General features: G+C 36.6%; 1 protein-coding gene across 1 annotated transcript; it reads right to left on the reverse strand.

Annotated features, from left to right (window-relative positions):
• Positions 1–348: 348 nt before the first annotated feature.
• On the reverse strand, positions 349–4,789 carry LOC127260257 (uncharacterized). Its single transcript, XM_051287969.1, has 2 exons — positions 4,490–4,789; positions 349–477 (listed from the first exon to the last, which is right to left on the reverse strand). Exons 1-2 carry the CDS (start codon positions 4,787–4,789, stop codon positions 349–351), a joined length of 429 nt encoding a protein of 142 aa, XP_051143926.1.
• Positions 4,790–17,313: the final 12,524 nt, after the last annotated feature.

Genomic DNA, 17,313 nt, shown 5'->3' on the forward strand with positions numbered 1-17,313 from the left:
ATGTTGTTTCTTTCTTTCTTTCCTCCAGACTTTTCTATCTTGTTTCCAACTTTTTCTACCTTGCTAATTATTCCAACCTTGCAGCTTCCCTAGCTTCCTCCAACTTACTCACCTCCTCTTCTAGTCACCTCGCTTACTCCTCCAGGTCATCCTTTGAGTGTTACGACACCTCCTCTTAGTCAGAGTCCATGATGATAACTTCATTGCGGAGTTTGGCCATGGGCTTCTTAGAGGTTTCTTGAATTTTATGGTTTCATGAAGTCCTTCTCTTCAAAACCTACCTCTCTCATTGAAAACAAGCCATCCTTTTTTGGCGCTATTTGTAATTATGGGATTGGTCTGTTGTGGCTATAGTTCCTGGCTCGCGATCCCTTTGGTCATTCTCCTTGCGACCTTTCCAATTTTGGCTTTTAAATCCTTCTCTTCTCCCGTCTTCCTTTTTCCTTTATCTTGCTTGGACAGGCTCTTCTTGTTAGGCTGAAACAACATGACAAAGTCTTCAGATTCTATGCCAGACTCTGAAGCGGCGCTACCTCGACTGTCACTCAATCTTCTCTATGGAACAGGTGGCAATGGTGGCATTTTAGCTTTCCTTGCTTTTCTCGTGGGCGATTGTTTGGATGAGGTAGATATGGGAGTTTATCTTTTTGCAATCACTTTATAGGCTTTCACTACTAGGAATCCCATCATCTCCAGCCAATCTGGGTGGAACTCTAGTGGCGATGCAAGGATCAAGTTTGCGAGTGGCTCTTTCATTAAAATTTCAACCCCTGCCACTTTGCATTGCTCGATAATGAATTATTTTTTAAAGAATCATTTTTTACTTGATTTGAATCCAAATGAGAGACAAAATTGAAAATAATTTAAGGAACGTTGTGTTGTAGTTCAGAAGCTTTCATCAAATAATGGAATTTTTCCATGTTAACCGGTGAATGCCAAATCGAACTCAGGGCATTAATATGAGGAAAAAACTAAGTCAAATAATCGTTTATGAAATTGAATTTAGGAATTGAATTGCATTAACAGAAGAATTTAAATTGAAAAATGTAAATCATGGACGAGATATGAAGTGAAGGTCATTGGATGGTTGAAGTGAGAGATGGTCTTTTTTTTTGTGGCGTGTGATGGATTTACATGGAATCACGATGGTAGCGGTGGGTGAGATATTTAATAGTGTGTGTGGATGATAGAAATATATTATTCTGGGATGGAGATGGAAGTGGTGGTTGGATGAAATAGGAATATGCTTGTGATATACTTATATACTTCATGTGATAGAGTAATGTGTGTGAGTCATTGCATAAGACTTCTATTTTCTAAGTGTGTCGCCTTTACAATGGTTTTCTAGGCCTATAGGTAATCACGGAAAAGGCATACTAAGTCCCCAATTATTGAGCTAATGATCTATTTCTGAATTCATTATTAAAAGTCCTGCAAGTCGTTATCCTCAACACTCATGACTAATTTATTATGAGATTAGTTCGCTCCCTACCTTCTTTCAATTATTCTAAGTCAAATTATGTCAAGATTTTTCTTTCACGATGGGTCCTATATCGACCTAGTAGTTTGAAAACCTTTCAGAACCTTCTAACGAGATTAATCAAGTGACTTGTATTCGTTTTTAACCAAAATTCATACTTATCGCATCACGAGACTGTTATCTTGTACTAATGTCATTCAAGTGCGATGGTGAGATAGAGAAAATGATATTTCATTAACTAAGGAATTTGCATTTGCATTTACATTATGAAAGTAGTAAATTATTATAAGTGCATAACGTAATGGGATGGGAACCGAGCACGCGACTCCTATTAAAAGTGCTATCAACCACCCAAGCTAGACTTCTGAAGGAGCTTCTTACAGCTTGAGCTCTTCCTATAACGATTTTGTTATACAGTAAATGAATTATTACCAATTACAAACTTGACCCTATTTATAGGCACATGAAAAGCTTCTAGAAGTTCGGCGATTACACTTTACCAACTAGCATAACGTGTAACACCCAAAGTTGGCTCAGACTGGAAATGCTACCGCCACACTGCATCATGAGGTCGTCACCTCCTACTTCGGGCCCCACAATACAATGTTAAAGCTAAAATTACCATAAAAGCGCATTATTATATAACAGAATCTGATTTATAAATATTTACAAAACACACCCCTTAACAAGAGGTTTTTCCGGTTAAAAATTTACATATAATACAATAGACGTAAGTTCACTCACTCAGCCCATCTTTCTATATCTCGAGACGTCCCCTATCTCGGATGTGCCATGCATACCTTAAACAAATATTTTCTTAGAAGCAGTCCAGAATTAAATCCACTTTAAGAACTAACGTGAAATATGCCATTTCACACCTTTTTAAAATAAAGTCTAATTCCCGTTAATCATAAAATACGTGTCATGTCATGCCAATAGTGAAATGATGCAATACAGATATCAAACTCAATAGCAATGCACACTCACATATATATATATATCCGCCAAAGTGAGCAGCCAGAATAACCTCGGCTCCATAATCATAGGCTCACTACATCTATCTAAGTGAGTAGCCGGAATACCCTCGGTCCCGTAATCACAAGCTCACTAGACCATCATCAATAAATAGCCGAAAAATCCTCGGCTCAAGGAAGGACCTGATAAACCCATAATAATATAACGGTCATCCGGTCACTTCCATATACCCACCATACGACTCCCACAATCAATACATGGATAGCTGAACGTTGTCGTCATTAATCACAAGATGCCCCATAGTCTGTGATAGCGAAGATAGGACCCCCACTGACTAGCCCTATCCCGTGTAATGTAGTAGAATCCGTGCAACCTGGAATCACCCAAGAGAAATCCGGAAACTCTACTCCTCCTCGCGCGCCCTAAAGGGATCACGTTTGGAGTTTGGCATATAATCCTAAACTACCGGTAGACCTCAACAGTGGCCAGCCCAATGAGTGAAACAACACCGAACATGAATGATTAGACCAAATATGTCTCAACTACAATGGGTCTAATCCCTGAATGACCGTGCGACTAAGTCACCCAGTTGTCCGACTACTATCGTCCACTATCGCCAAAGTGTTACGGTACATCGGGGTCGAAAATCCTAACCCCAGATGATGCCCTCGCCTAGCACTACCGCACACGACGACTAGACGATAGATCCATAAATCATATCCGATAAACCGTGCAATATGTGTGCAACATGCCAAATAAGTGAATTTACCGAAAAAGGCTGGTGAGACAGCTCACCTATCCTTCTTTTCATAAATTCACCAATGCGATCAAATACGTATATCAAATATCATAAACCGTGAAGTCTCCCGCATGCATACGCACACATATATATAAATACATATATGTACTGACAAAATGATTCACATAATATCACATTAACATATTAATCAGAATCGCATGCAACATGCATACCTAATTTCTTAAAATTAGATTTAATTCCCTACTGCTTACCTCTTATCGACACTCCCTAGCTCCCGCAATTTCACCCAAATCTCTTACAACGTACACCTGCCCCATTATTTACTCAAATCAGTTGAGCTATATACTTATACATAGGAGCTACCTGCTTATTCAAAAGCTAATTTCTATAGTTAGCTTGTTGGGTTTCAAACTTTTATATTTAGTAGACTACGATATTCTAGCTATAAAACTTATACCTCATAATATTTATATCGCCCGATTATTAAATAAAAATACTGAAAGATATGAATAAACAGCCAGGTGCAATACACTTCCGTTTTCAATTTGGCTCGGATCGATACGAAATTCTCAGAATATAATACTAGGACTACGAATAGGCTATTAGCTAAAGAAATTCGTCGATTAAATAGCCAAATAGCCGGTTATGAATTTTTGAAGAATTTATAATTTAATATTCCCAATATTGAAATTCATATTAAAATCCATAATTAAATTCTACGTAAAACAAATAATACAATACCGAAATCAGAATCAAAATTGAACGGCTAAATCTTTTTCTTTCTTTCTTTTCTTCCTTCTCTTCTTCTCCTTCGCAGTTCTTCTTCTACCTTCCTTCGCTTTGCAGGTAAGTTGATTTATATATATAATTATATTATTATTATTATATTATATTATTATTATCATTAACATATTTATCTTATTTATTTATTATATTATATTATTAAATTATATATTTATCTTCATCGATATTTATCCGTTTAACAGTCTTTTCAATTATAATCAATATATAAAATAGGAATAAAATTTATTCCAGAATATTAATTTCTTGATTCCAAAATATTATAAAAATATTTATTTGCTATAATAATATTATTTTATAAACTCAAAAAATCGGGGTATTACAATTCACTCCCCCTTGAAAGATTTTGTCCTCGAAATCTAAACTCAAACGCATAACAACACTAATTAATTAAACAAATGTGGGTATGCCTTGAACATCTCTTGTTCTACTTCCCACGTGGCCTTTTCTGCTCCTTGCCGGGACCACATTACCTTCACCATACGAATATCTCGGTTCCTCGTAGTTCGAACCTTTGTGTCCATGATCCAAAGAGGCAATTCCTCATATGAAAGATCCTCATTTAGCTCTAACTCATCCGGAGATAAAATATGAGAAGGATCTGCGACATACCTACGAAGCTGCGATACATGAAAAACATTATGAATTCGTTCCATGGAATTAGGAAGTGCTAACCGATAAGCCCAATCCCCAACTCGATCGAGGATTTCATAGGGTCCAACATAACGCGGACTCAATTTTCCTTTAATTCTAAACCTTCTAATACCTTTCATTGGAGATACTTTTATCAGGATGAAATCTCCACTTTGAAATTGACCTTCACGTCGGGCTCTATCGGCATAACTTTTTTGGCGATCTTGAGCTATCTTCCTTCATCTTCTCCCTGATAACTCGAATCTTATTTTTTGATTCTTCGATCATTTCTGGACCTAATATCAGTCGATCACTCATGTCATCCCAACTTAAAGGAGTCCTGCATTTTCGTCCATAAAGAGCTTCAAAAGGAGCCATTCCAATACTTGTTTGATAACTATTATTATATGAGAATTCCACTAAATCCAAGTGGTCCTCCCAACTTCCTTGAAATTCTATTGCACAAGCTCTTAGCATATCTTCCAGAATACGGATAGTTCGCTCTGATTGATCATCAGTCATTGGATGAAATGCAGTACTCATATGCAACTGAGTACCAAAGGCTTCTTGCAATTTTTGCCAATATCGAGATTGGAAACATGGATCACGATCCGATATGATTACCTCAGGAATACTGTGTCGTTTAACCACATGATGAACATATAATTTGGCCAACTTCTGCATGCTCCAAGTCATACGTACTAGGATGAACACTGCTGACTTAGTCAATCTATCTATAATCACCCAAATTACATTTGTTCCCGACTTCGCCCTTGGAAGTCCTGTCAAAAAATCCATTGCAATAGAATCCCATTTCCAGAGCGGAACTTCTAAAGGCTGTAGCAACCCCATCGGTCTCTGATGTTCTGCTTTTACCTTTTGGCAGTTTAAACATTGCGCAACGAATTTGGCTACATCCTTCTTCATGCCCTTCCACCAAAAATATTGACGTAAGTCTTGATACATTTTAATCCCTCCTAGATGCACTGAATGTGGTGTATTAAGAGCCTCACTCATAATTTTCTCCTTCAAATCGCTTCGGTCCTTTGGGATACACCACCTCCCATGGAATCGAAGACTCCAATCTGAAGCAATATTAAATTTTTGAGTCTGACCGCACTGAACTTTTATAGCCAACTCGACCATCTTATTATCTTCTATTTGAGCCGCTCTAATATGATCATAAATTTCAGGCTCAACTTGCATAATTTGCAAATATCCCCGCGTCATGCCCCGTCCAAGTACTTCAATTTCCATCCGTGCTAAATCTTGATACAGTTCATCGGCAACTGACATATAACCCAACTTATGCATTGGTTTTCGACTCAAGGCATCGGCTACAACATTTGCTTTGCCTTCATGATATACAATTTCGAGATCATAATCCTTCACCAATTCTAACCATCTTCCTTGTCTTAAATTTAATTCTCTTTGGGTGAAGATATATTTCAGACTCTGATGGTCAGTAAACATTCTACAATGGACACCATAAAGATAGTGCCTCCAAATCTTCAAAGCAAACACAACTGCTACCATCTTCAGGTCATGTGTAGGATAATTCTATTCGTGAGGTTTTAGTTGTCGTGACGCATAAGCAATAACTCTTTGATTCTGTATTAAGACGTATCCCAATCCCCTTTTCGAAGCATCACTATAAACTTCAAAATCCTCACCCTCTACTGGTAAAGCCAAGATTAATGGTGAAGTTAATCGATGTTTCAATTCTAAGAAAGAAGACTCACACTCACGATCCCAATTAATCATTGTGTCCTTCTTCAACAATTTAGTTAATGGCTTCGCAACCTTCAAAAAATCAAGAACGAATCTTCGGTAATACCCTGCCAAACCCAAAAAGCTTCTTACTTCTGATTGATTGATAGGTCTTGGCCAATCCGAGATTGCCGCAACCTTAGAAGGATCTACTGAGATACCCTTACCAGAAATCACATCCCCAAGAAAGCAACCTTTTTCAACCAAAACTCACATTTGGATAACTTGGCATATAACTTCCTCGCACGCAGTGTGTTTAGTGTCACACACAAATGTTTTGCATGTGTCTTTTTATCTGGAGAATATACCAAGATATCATCGATAAATATCACTACAAACTGATCAAGGTATGGTTGAAAAATTCGATTCATCAATTCCATAAACGCAGCCGGGGAGTTGGTCAAGCCAAAGGACATAACCGTAAATTCATAATGACCGTATCTAGTGCGAAAGGCTGTCTTAGGAATATCATGCTCTGCAACCCTTAGTTGATAATATCCAGACCTCAAGTCAATCTTGGAGAATACACTTGCACTTCTCAGTTGATCAAATAGATCATCAATTCTCGGAAGAGGATATTTATTCTTTACCGTTACTTTATTCAGCCCACGGTAGTCAATACACAACCTTAAGCTTCCATCTTTCTTTTTCACAAATAAAACTGGAGCACCCCAAGGCGATGTACTAGGACGAATGTAACCTTTATCCAGTAAATCCTGTAGTTGCAATTTAAGTTCAGCGAGTTCTAATGGTGCCATGCGATATGGGGCTCTTGATACTGGCTCGACGTCTGACACAATATCAATAGTAAAATCTACTTCACGAGTTGGTGGCATATCAGGAATATCATCAGGAAATACATCAGGAAAATCTCGAACCACAGGAATATTTTGCAATCGCTGCTCCCCTTGCTTCAAATCTCTTACCTCACACATATATACCGGATACCCCTTACAAATAAGTGCTTGAAATGATAGGGATGAAATTACCTTCATAGAAGGTCGTCTTGCAGATCCTGCATAGCTCACTTGTTCACCCATCGCTCCAACCAACGAAATTGATCTTTTTCGACAATCAAATTGAGCTTGATATGCCATTAACCAATCCATCCCCAGTATCACATCGAACTCGGATAACTTCATACTCAACAAGTTAGTAGCAAAATCAACTCCCCCAATACTAATCGGAATTTGCATATAGAGTTCTCGGCACTCCAGTACTTCTCCTGATGGAAGTAAAACTTCCACTACCACTTCTACCGATGAATTCAGACCCAATCTTTTAACCAAACGTTTAGATATGAATGAGAATGTTGCACCCGAATCAAATAACACAAGAGCTGACAAACTGCAAACAAGAAATCTACCCGTTAAAACCTCACATGGGTGATGATCAGCCTCTGTTTGGGTAACCACATTTATTCTGCCACGCTGGTCAGGTCCTCTGCCTAGCTGCCTAGATGATGGACGTGACTGGCTTCGACCACCTCGCCATGATGGTCCTAATCCTCTCCCCTGTGACTGTGAAGATGGCGGCTGCCATGGCCTAAATCTCGGTTCTGGAAACTCCCTTGCAGTTACCACACTTGGGCATAGCCTGGCAATATGACCACTACCACCAGACTTAAAACATGTTAATGAAACTTTATCACAACGGGTACCTGAATGACTTGTTCCACAACGTCGACAAACAACCACCGATTATTGAAACCTCTCTTGACTCGGTTCTTTAATCGAAATCCCTTTATACGATGGCCCAGACCTAAATATTTGCCACCATTTATTTTTACCCTTTGGTTCGTCCTCCACCTTAGTTTTTCCTTTATCTCGAAGCTGATGTTGATACCCCATTTCCTTCTCACTGCCTTCTGTCTGACTTCTTGCTTCTGATAGAATCAAGCAGCACGCTCGTAAGCCTCATATAACGAACTGATATCCAACACAGCTAAAGCTTCTTGAATCCTCTGCTGCAACCCATCTACAAAATGATCAACTCTATCTCGCTCACAGGAAAAGTAGTCAGGAACATACATCTCCAGCTCATTGAACTTTACAAAATAGTCCTCGACTGACATCGAACCCTGCTTCAAGTCCAGCAGTTCTTGCTTCTTTGATTTTTGAACATGAGACGGTATAAACCTAGCTTTTAATTTTGCTTTAAACTCATCCCAATTCATATCCACTTGGTCCACTCCTGTAGCTTCCTCACCTAACCACCACCGATTTGCTCGACCTTCCAAGAAATAAGCCCCAATATTGACTCGTTGATCTGGTGGAACCTGAACAACACGAAATATCTTTTCCATCTTTTCAACCCAAAACTCAAGAACTCCAGGCTCTACGGAACCAGAATATGTTGGCGGGTTATGCTGCATCACAACATCAATAAAACTCCTCTGTTGAGGCATCATCGCAACCATAAACTGCTGGAAAAAATCCTGACTAGGTGCCTCTATTGGTACATGCTCTGGCATAGGATATTGTGACTCATCAGACAAAGGATCTAGCTCTGGGCCTCGAATAGCCCTACGTAACCCATCACCTCGAGAATTTGACATACTGCCCCCTCCCCCCCGACTTCCCTGATTCAATATCAATTCAGCAACACAACTAAACCAGATATAACATTAAAGCATAAACCACGTTAACATGAATGCACCTACAAAACCCAAACCTCGCCAAACCAATTCAATATCATAATTATTTTCAAAACCTTTTCAATCCAAAGAGCCAAAATCTACCAAACCTAGGCTTTGATACCAACTTGTAACACCCCCAGTTGGCTCAGACTGGAAATGCTACCGCCACACTACATCATGAGGTCGTCACCTCCTACTTCGGGCCCCACAATACAATGTTAAGGCTAAAATTACCATAAAAGCGCATTATTATATAACAGAATCTGATTTATAAATATTTACAAAACACACCCCTTAACAAGAGGTTTTTCCGATTAAAAATTTACATATAATACAATAGACGTAAGTTCACTCACTCAGCCCATCTTTCTATATCTCGAGAGGTCCCCTGTCTCGGATGTGCCATGCATACCTGAAACAAATATTATCTTAGAAGCAGTCCAGAATTAAATCCATTTTAAGAACTAACGTGAAATATGTCATTTCACACCTTTTTAAAATAAAGTCTAATTCCCGTTAATCATAAAATACGTGTCATGTCATGCCAATAGTGAAATGATGCAATACAGATATCAAACTCGACAGCAATGCACACTCACATATATATATCCGCCAAAGTGAGCAGCCGGAATAACCTCGGCTCCATAATCATAGGCTCACTACATCTGTCTAAGTGAGTAGCCGGAATACCCTCGGCCCCGTAATCACAAGCTCACTAAACCATCATCAATAAATAGCCGGAAAATCCTCGGCTCAAGGAAGGACCTGATAAACCCATAATAATATAACGGTCATCCGGTCACTTCCATATACCCACCATACGACTCCCACAATCAATACATGGATAGCCGAACGTTGTCGCCATTAACCACAAGACGCCCCATAGTCTGTGATAGCGAAGATAGGACCCCCACTGACTAGCCCTATCCCGTGTAATGTAGTAGAATCCGTGCAACCTGGAATCACCCAAGGAAAACCCGGAAACTCTACTCCTCGCGCGCCCTAACGGGATCACGTTTGGAGTTTGACATATGATCCTAAACTACCGGTAGACCTCACCAGTGGCCAGCCCAATGAGTGAAACAACACCGAACACGAATGATTAGACAAAATACGTCTCAACTACAATGGGTCTAATCCCTGAATAACCGTGCGACTAAGTCACCCAGTTGTCCGACTACTATTTCCCACTATCGCCAAAGTGTTACGGTACATCGGGGTCGAATATCCTAACCCCAGATGATGCCCTCGCCTAGCACTACCGCACACGACGACTAGACGATAGATCCATAAATCATATCCGATAAACTGTGCAATATGTGTGCAACATGCCAAATAAGTGAATTTACCGAAAAGGGCTGGTGAGACAACTCACCTATCCTCTTTTTCATAAATTCACCAATGCGATCAAATACGTATATCAAATATCATAAACCGTGAAGTCTCCCGCATGCATACGCTCACATATATATAAATACATATATGCATTGATAAAATGATTCACATAATATCACATTAACATATTAATCAGAATCGCATGCAACATGTATACCTAATTTCTTAAAATTAGATTTAATTCCCTACTGCTTACCTCTTATCGACACTCCCTAGCTCCCGCAATTTCACCCAAATCTCTTACAACGTACACCTATCTTATTATTTACTCAAATCAGCTGAGTTATATACTTATACATAGGAGCTACCTGCTTATTCAAAAGCTAATTTCTATAGTTAGCTCGTTGGGTTTCAAACTTTTATATTTAGTAGACTATGATATTCTAGCTATAAAACTCTTATACCTCATAATATTTATATCGCCCGATTATTAAATAAAAATACTGAAAGATATGAATAAACAGGCAGGTGCAATACACTGCCGTTTTCAATTCGGCTCGGATCGATACGAAATTCTCAGAATGTAATACTAGGACTACGAATAGGCTATTAGCTGAAGAAATTCGTCGATTAAATAGCCAAATAGCTGGTTATGAATTTTTGAAGAATTTATAATTTAATATTCCCAAGAAATTCATATTAAAAATCTATAATTAAATTCTACGTAAAATAAATAATACAATACCGAAGTCAAAATCAAAATCGAACGGCTAAATCTTTTTCTTTCTTTCTTTTCTTCCTTCTCTTCTTCTCCTTCGCAGTTCTTCTTCTGCCTTCCTTCGCTTTGCAGGTAAGTTGATTTATATATATAATTATATTATTATTATTATTATTATTATTATATTATATTATTATTATCATTAACATCTTTATCTTATTTATTTATTATATTATATTATTAAATTATATATTATATTATATATTTATCCTCATCAATATTTATCCGTTTAACAGTCTTTTCAATCATAATCAATATATAAAATAAGAATAAAATTTATTCCAGAATATTAATTTCTTGATTCCAAAATATTATAAAAATATTTATTTGCTATAATAATATTATTTTATAGACTCCAAAAATCGGGGTATTACATAACGATCCTAAGCTATCCATTCTAACAGATGCTACTTTCAATGGCAGAGATTTATTCTCATGCGGATTGTGGCGAGTTTCAAATTTAGCATTGTACTTTCTTTGGCATTTGAGTTTTAATTATTCATACCCAAGTGCGAAGGTTTTCATGATCTGACAATGTGATAGGTTAACATACGACATTGTTAGACTATTTTCCATGCAAAGCAATTTTTCTCATTGTATGCCTCTAATTGCAAAAAAATCTCAAAGTACCAAGACATATCAAATGATATAGAAAGGGATTAAAAACATATTTTTCAATATACTTAAACTTCATTAAGCACAAATTTAGTTAAAAATTATGGCATGCATGAGAAATCATTAAGAGAACATGCCTGAAATTAGTGTTATCATTTGACTATCAAATGGCCATGACATTTGACTATCAAATGGCCATGGTAGAGGGTGTTGATGAAGGTATCTCATCATGTGGTGATGTTGTGGATGATGATCTCTGCGATGTTAACAGGTTGTAGAGGATCTTCACCATTACATACACATACTTTCCCTTGATTTTGGTCAGATGCGATGTTCAAGTGATTCACACCATGGCCTATTTAAAAAATGGCTTCAGTTCCTCATGAATGCTCTTCTCGAATAGCTTCCTATTGATGAAAATCAAATTTTTTGAAAAGATAAAAAATAAAGTCATAATTCTTTCGTCAAAGGCCTTCTCCATCCCTTCACATGCCTTCAGGGATTGGCCTATTGGTAATTTTTATTTTAGCGACATATTTGATGTGACTGCTTTCGGGATCATATCCACATTTACTCTCCTAACAAAAAAATGGTCAATCTACTTCTCGGCCTAGTATTTCGTGTAGAACTCTTTGACGATGGCCGTGCTTGAATTTTTGTTGAATGGGTGACCAATTGTAAGATTCCAACATTATAGGCCCACTGGAGGATTTTTTTCATTGAAGTACTGGGCTTCAAAGCCCCATTCCAGTATGTGCCCCTTTGCTATTTAAATCTTATGATAATAGTGGACAGTCAGATTGATGAAAGGTATTACATCGTAATAATTAGTGTATGCAACATTCTTTGTTGAGTTCTCTACTTTCCCTCTCTTCAACAATCCCTTCATAGTTTCCACGTGAACTTTCCCAAAACTTCTAAGCTTCTTATCCTTGAAAAATGGTTCTCTCTCCCCTTCCACGTCAAATAATGAACAAAATCTTGTGAATACTTGAGACTATCATATATTGGCAGTTCCCACAATGCGATTGGAATTTTCGGTCACTCGAACCACACGAGGCCAGAGTTTTTTCTTCCATTGGAGTTTTTGAGCCATGATCTTCTGATCTTTTGGGCTTACCCTGGCACCCAAAACCGCAACTATAACCTTCAGGAACGGTTGCTCTTTCACGCCCAATGGAACATATTTTAACTATCCCTCTCTTATAGCTTTTTGAATGTCTTTCCGAAAATGGATGTACACTAATATGTGCCGTGTGTAAATGAATTATGCCACTTATAATAAGGTTTTTCCTTGATTTCTTCTTTCATTGCCAGTTGTTTCCTCTTGGGTATCCGAATTTGACTGTCTGTCAGAAGTATGTCAAAGATTTTGTCGGCCTTGGATACATCAAAAGTGAGCTGATCTTTCTTGGCCTCCATCCCGGGGATAGGCTTGAGTTTAGGGCATACGTATGGCTTTTTTTTGAGGATTTCAGTTGTCATTACTTCTATTTTGGTTGGTATGTCCGAATTTAAAAGATGTATCTCAGACTCTATACTTGCCATATGTTGTAGCTTTCCTTTCCTGAAATTTTGGTCTTTCTCCCTGAATAATGACTCTAGCCAACTTGCTTTGGAGGCTAATTGTGCTAAATTTTCAATATTGTGGATGGTGAGAGCTTCCCGCAGACGAGCATGCATGTTTCAAACCACGAGGTTGGTCATTTCTCATTCGTCGATGGCAATCGGACATCATCCTTTCATAAGCTGAATTTGCTCGATGACTTGAGGAGCATTTTCTTCTGGCATCTGATTGGTTCCCAAAAGGTCAGTGAGGGAAACTGTTGGGGTAGAATTAAAAACCGTGTGTAGAATTTAGCTTTTAGACCTTATGTTTGTATTTGTTTTGGTTATAGGTTGAAGAACTATGAGAATGTTGTTCTCGTCAAAGACAACCAAAAAAGTTGAAGTTTGAAATAGGAATTATTTTCAATTTCTCCTAATTGAGCTGTGAACCTCCCGATATGCTCGATAGTCGAAGCACCGTCTTCTCCAGAAAATGTATGAAAGTCACATGGTCTATAATTCCTTAGGAGAGAATGCTCATTGATGATTCTTTCTGGGAATAGCCTTTGATAGGCTGGTCAGTTTGCTATTTGGGGATTCACTTCAAAATGTAACCTCAAAATTTCCGCGACTTCTTCTAGATTAACTCTTAGTGGTAGATGTTCGGGAATGGGAATAGGATCATGGGTCTATCCTCTTGATCTCTCCTCTCGAAGATACCCTAGAGGAACAACATCCGATCTTTCTCCCAATGGGATATTTTAAGGAAATGTAAGGGGATTCTTTCATATGTCTACCCTATTAGGGGCGGTAGCACTTGGGATAGTACTATCCACATAGGATGGACCGAAAAAATTTTCTTGAAGTCGGGAGGTTGACAACCTTGGTGGTGTAGCAACAAACTGCAGGGTGACTCTTGAGAAGACTTGATCGAGCATTCTGCATCATGTTTTGTTGATCGCGCAACATAGTCTACACTACTGTCGTTCGTTGATTATTCATTTGTTGAACATATGCTAACCATTCGGCAAGTACTTGGACTACTATTTGTAGAGTTGGTATGGTTGGTGCAGCTATTGACGTAGAGACTCCAACTGAAGCGCCGGAAGCCTGTGACTAGGAACTTGCCATGTAGATCCTTCAAATGATTCGGTCGGACCGAAAACATATGAAATTTTTGTCAGACGTAGGATTAGAGCTGGCAAAAACTTACCCGACACGAGAATTTGACACGAACCCGACACAAAATAGTTGGGTTTGGGTCAAAAATTTCAGCCCTATTATGTATACAGGTTGACACGAACCCGACACGATAATAAACGGGTCGGGTTAGAGTTGATGCTTTCAACTCAAACCCGACACAATAACCCGATTATAATATATTAATATTGATTAATATATTTATTATATATGTAAAATAATTATAATTTAATAATTTATTCATAAATTAATTTAGACTAAGTTCGATTTCAAATAATTTAACCTAATTCATTGTACATATTACGCTCAAATCAATACAAACTAAAGTAAAATGACAACACGACAAAATATAATTTAATTTGAATAAAATAAAATTGACTTAATTATATATACGGGCCAACATGAGTCAACCAAAGCCCGACATGATAATAAACGAGTCAACACAAACCCGACACGATAATAAATAGGCCGGGTTATGGTTGAGTAATTTAACCCGTTTAAAGTATTTAACTCGACACGAACCTAATACAAATCGACCCATTGCCAGCTCTACATAACATCAATAATCTTGTCTCGACTCCCATTGTGGTCACCAATTTGTTGTGTAGGATTTTTCAACAAAATAAATATATAATTTGAATATAATTTAGAATTCTATGTTTTGGGCTTGAGGTGATATGTCTCTAAGTACCACCCTTAAATAAAATAATAAAGCGAGTAAATATGGAAAAATATATAAGATAATGATCCCCAATAGAATTTCCTTTGAAATCTTGTTGAGTTGAAGATGCCCGTCTCCGTTACTAGTGATGCCTTTAAATAGGCATCATCTCGGAACCGTTCTCAACCTCCAGACGCTCGATTACTTTGATCGTGTATTTAACTGCTGGAAGTTTTCCATTCCGTGGCCTACAAATTCAGAAAACAGATGCAACGACTTTGAAACTGTTGTGTTTAGTCCCTTTTCTGAAACCCACCGACTCATTGCCGAAGTAGTTCGGAAACTAATACCATAACGTTCAACTTCACCCGATCCATTTCAGTCACTAATGTCAAGGCTTGTGGCCGACTCCATTCAATCCTTCTGCATCCAATCAGGTCGTCCACAGGTTTGGCCATCTTTGGGCCGGCCTTCCTATGGGCCGCATCCAAAAATTCGAAATTAGGGCTCAACACTACTTAAGGATAATTAATCCTACTTGGATGAAATTAATTTATTTCAATTAATATATGTACTAAAAATTAATATTATCCTATATTTAATCAAATAAATATGATATTAATTAGTTTCATAATTATATAATTTATTAAAATAATATTATAAATTATAATACTTTTTCCATCCCAAGTACCACTTTTACCATTTTTTTTATGTCCCACTCAAAGTATATTTTTTTTATTTTAAAAAAATAATCGTCTACTAATATTAAAATACCTTTAACTTTTATTTAAATTACAAATATATCATTAAACATACATATTATCTTATACATAAAGTCAAATGACACAAATGTCAAAACATCTTACACTTTCACTAACCAATAAAATATTATTATTTATTAATGTATTACAAAACTTCAAAGAGACCGTATGATCTGGGACGGGAAGTAACCACACCATGTACATATACATTGTGTGAGTATATGTATATATTATATATTTTTATAATATTAATCAGAAAATATGTATAATGTTTGATTGCAGGTTTGAATTTTGAATTTGAATATTGAATAATATGTTTGAATTTCAATAGTTATTTGATGTAATATAAAAAAAAAACAAAAAAGTATTAACGTGATATTTGAAATATAAAATTTACTTTAGTATAATCCAAATGAAAAAAAAAATATATGAATTTAGTTTAATTCTTTATTGGAAAAAATTAATAAATAGTTTTTTTTTTATAAAAAAGAAAGAACTAAACACAACAGTCTATTTTATTACTTCCTCTGTCCCATAACAAATTATCCATGTTTCCATTTTATCCGTCTCATAAAAAAGTATTCATTTCTTTTTTTTAGTAATTGTACTATCTACCTAACGTTACAAATACCCTCACTAATTACAATATATTACACAAATACCACCACATTTATATCACACAATACTAATAAGGTTATTTTAGTAATTTCTACTTTATTCCTACTACGTTCTAAAACTTCGCACAAAAAGCACACGGTTAGATAGTTATGGGACCGAGGAACTATTATTATTCTTATTTAGGTGGATGACCTTAATTTTTGCTTAAATAAATTATTTAACTGAACTATCATAAATTCATAGTGTAAATTAGTGCTATAGCTGTAAGCCAGCATGATAGTTATGGTGAACAAACTTTTTCCCTACAATAAATCTCACGCACATGCGAAAAGAAAGATCACATCACACGTGTTATATATATAGAGAGAGAGAGAGAGAGAGGGGATAAAATTACTTATAATTTATTTATATATAATTTGAAAAGTATACTTCATAATTTTAAAATTAAACGATATTTTATTATATTTTAAAAAATATTATATATAATTTTTTAAAAGTTAAATGAAATTTTCTTATATTTAAAAGTATTGCATATAATCTTTTAAATAAATGATCTTGTGCAATATTATGAGAACACAAAGAAAATATCATATAATTTTTAAACAGAAAAAGAATTTAGAATTTCCAAATGGAATCATAAGTAATTTTGAACCCCCGAGTCGAACTGAATTGAATTGAATTTTGAGTTAATGGTAGAAATTCAATTCAAATACACTTATTGTATTGTTGTTGTTAAAAAT

Source organism: Andrographis paniculata, unplaced genomic scaffold, assembly GCF_009805555.1.
Source record: "Andrographis paniculata isolate CXL003 unplaced genomic scaffold, ASM980555v1 Contig61END, whole genome shotgun sequence".
NCBI classification, from domain to species: Eukaryota; Viridiplantae; Streptophyta; class Magnoliopsida; order Lamiales; family Acanthaceae; genus Andrographis; species Andrographis paniculata.

Coding starts and splice junctions, on each gene's coding strand:
- LOC127260257 (XM_051287969.1), bottom strand. CDS start 4,789: ATGAAAGGTATTAGAAGGTTTAGAATTAAAGGAAAATTGAGTCCGCGT. Junction 478..4,489: donor GAGATATTCGTATGGTGAAG/GTAATGTGGTCC, acceptor ATGTTGTTTCAG/CCTAACAAGAAGAGCCTGTC.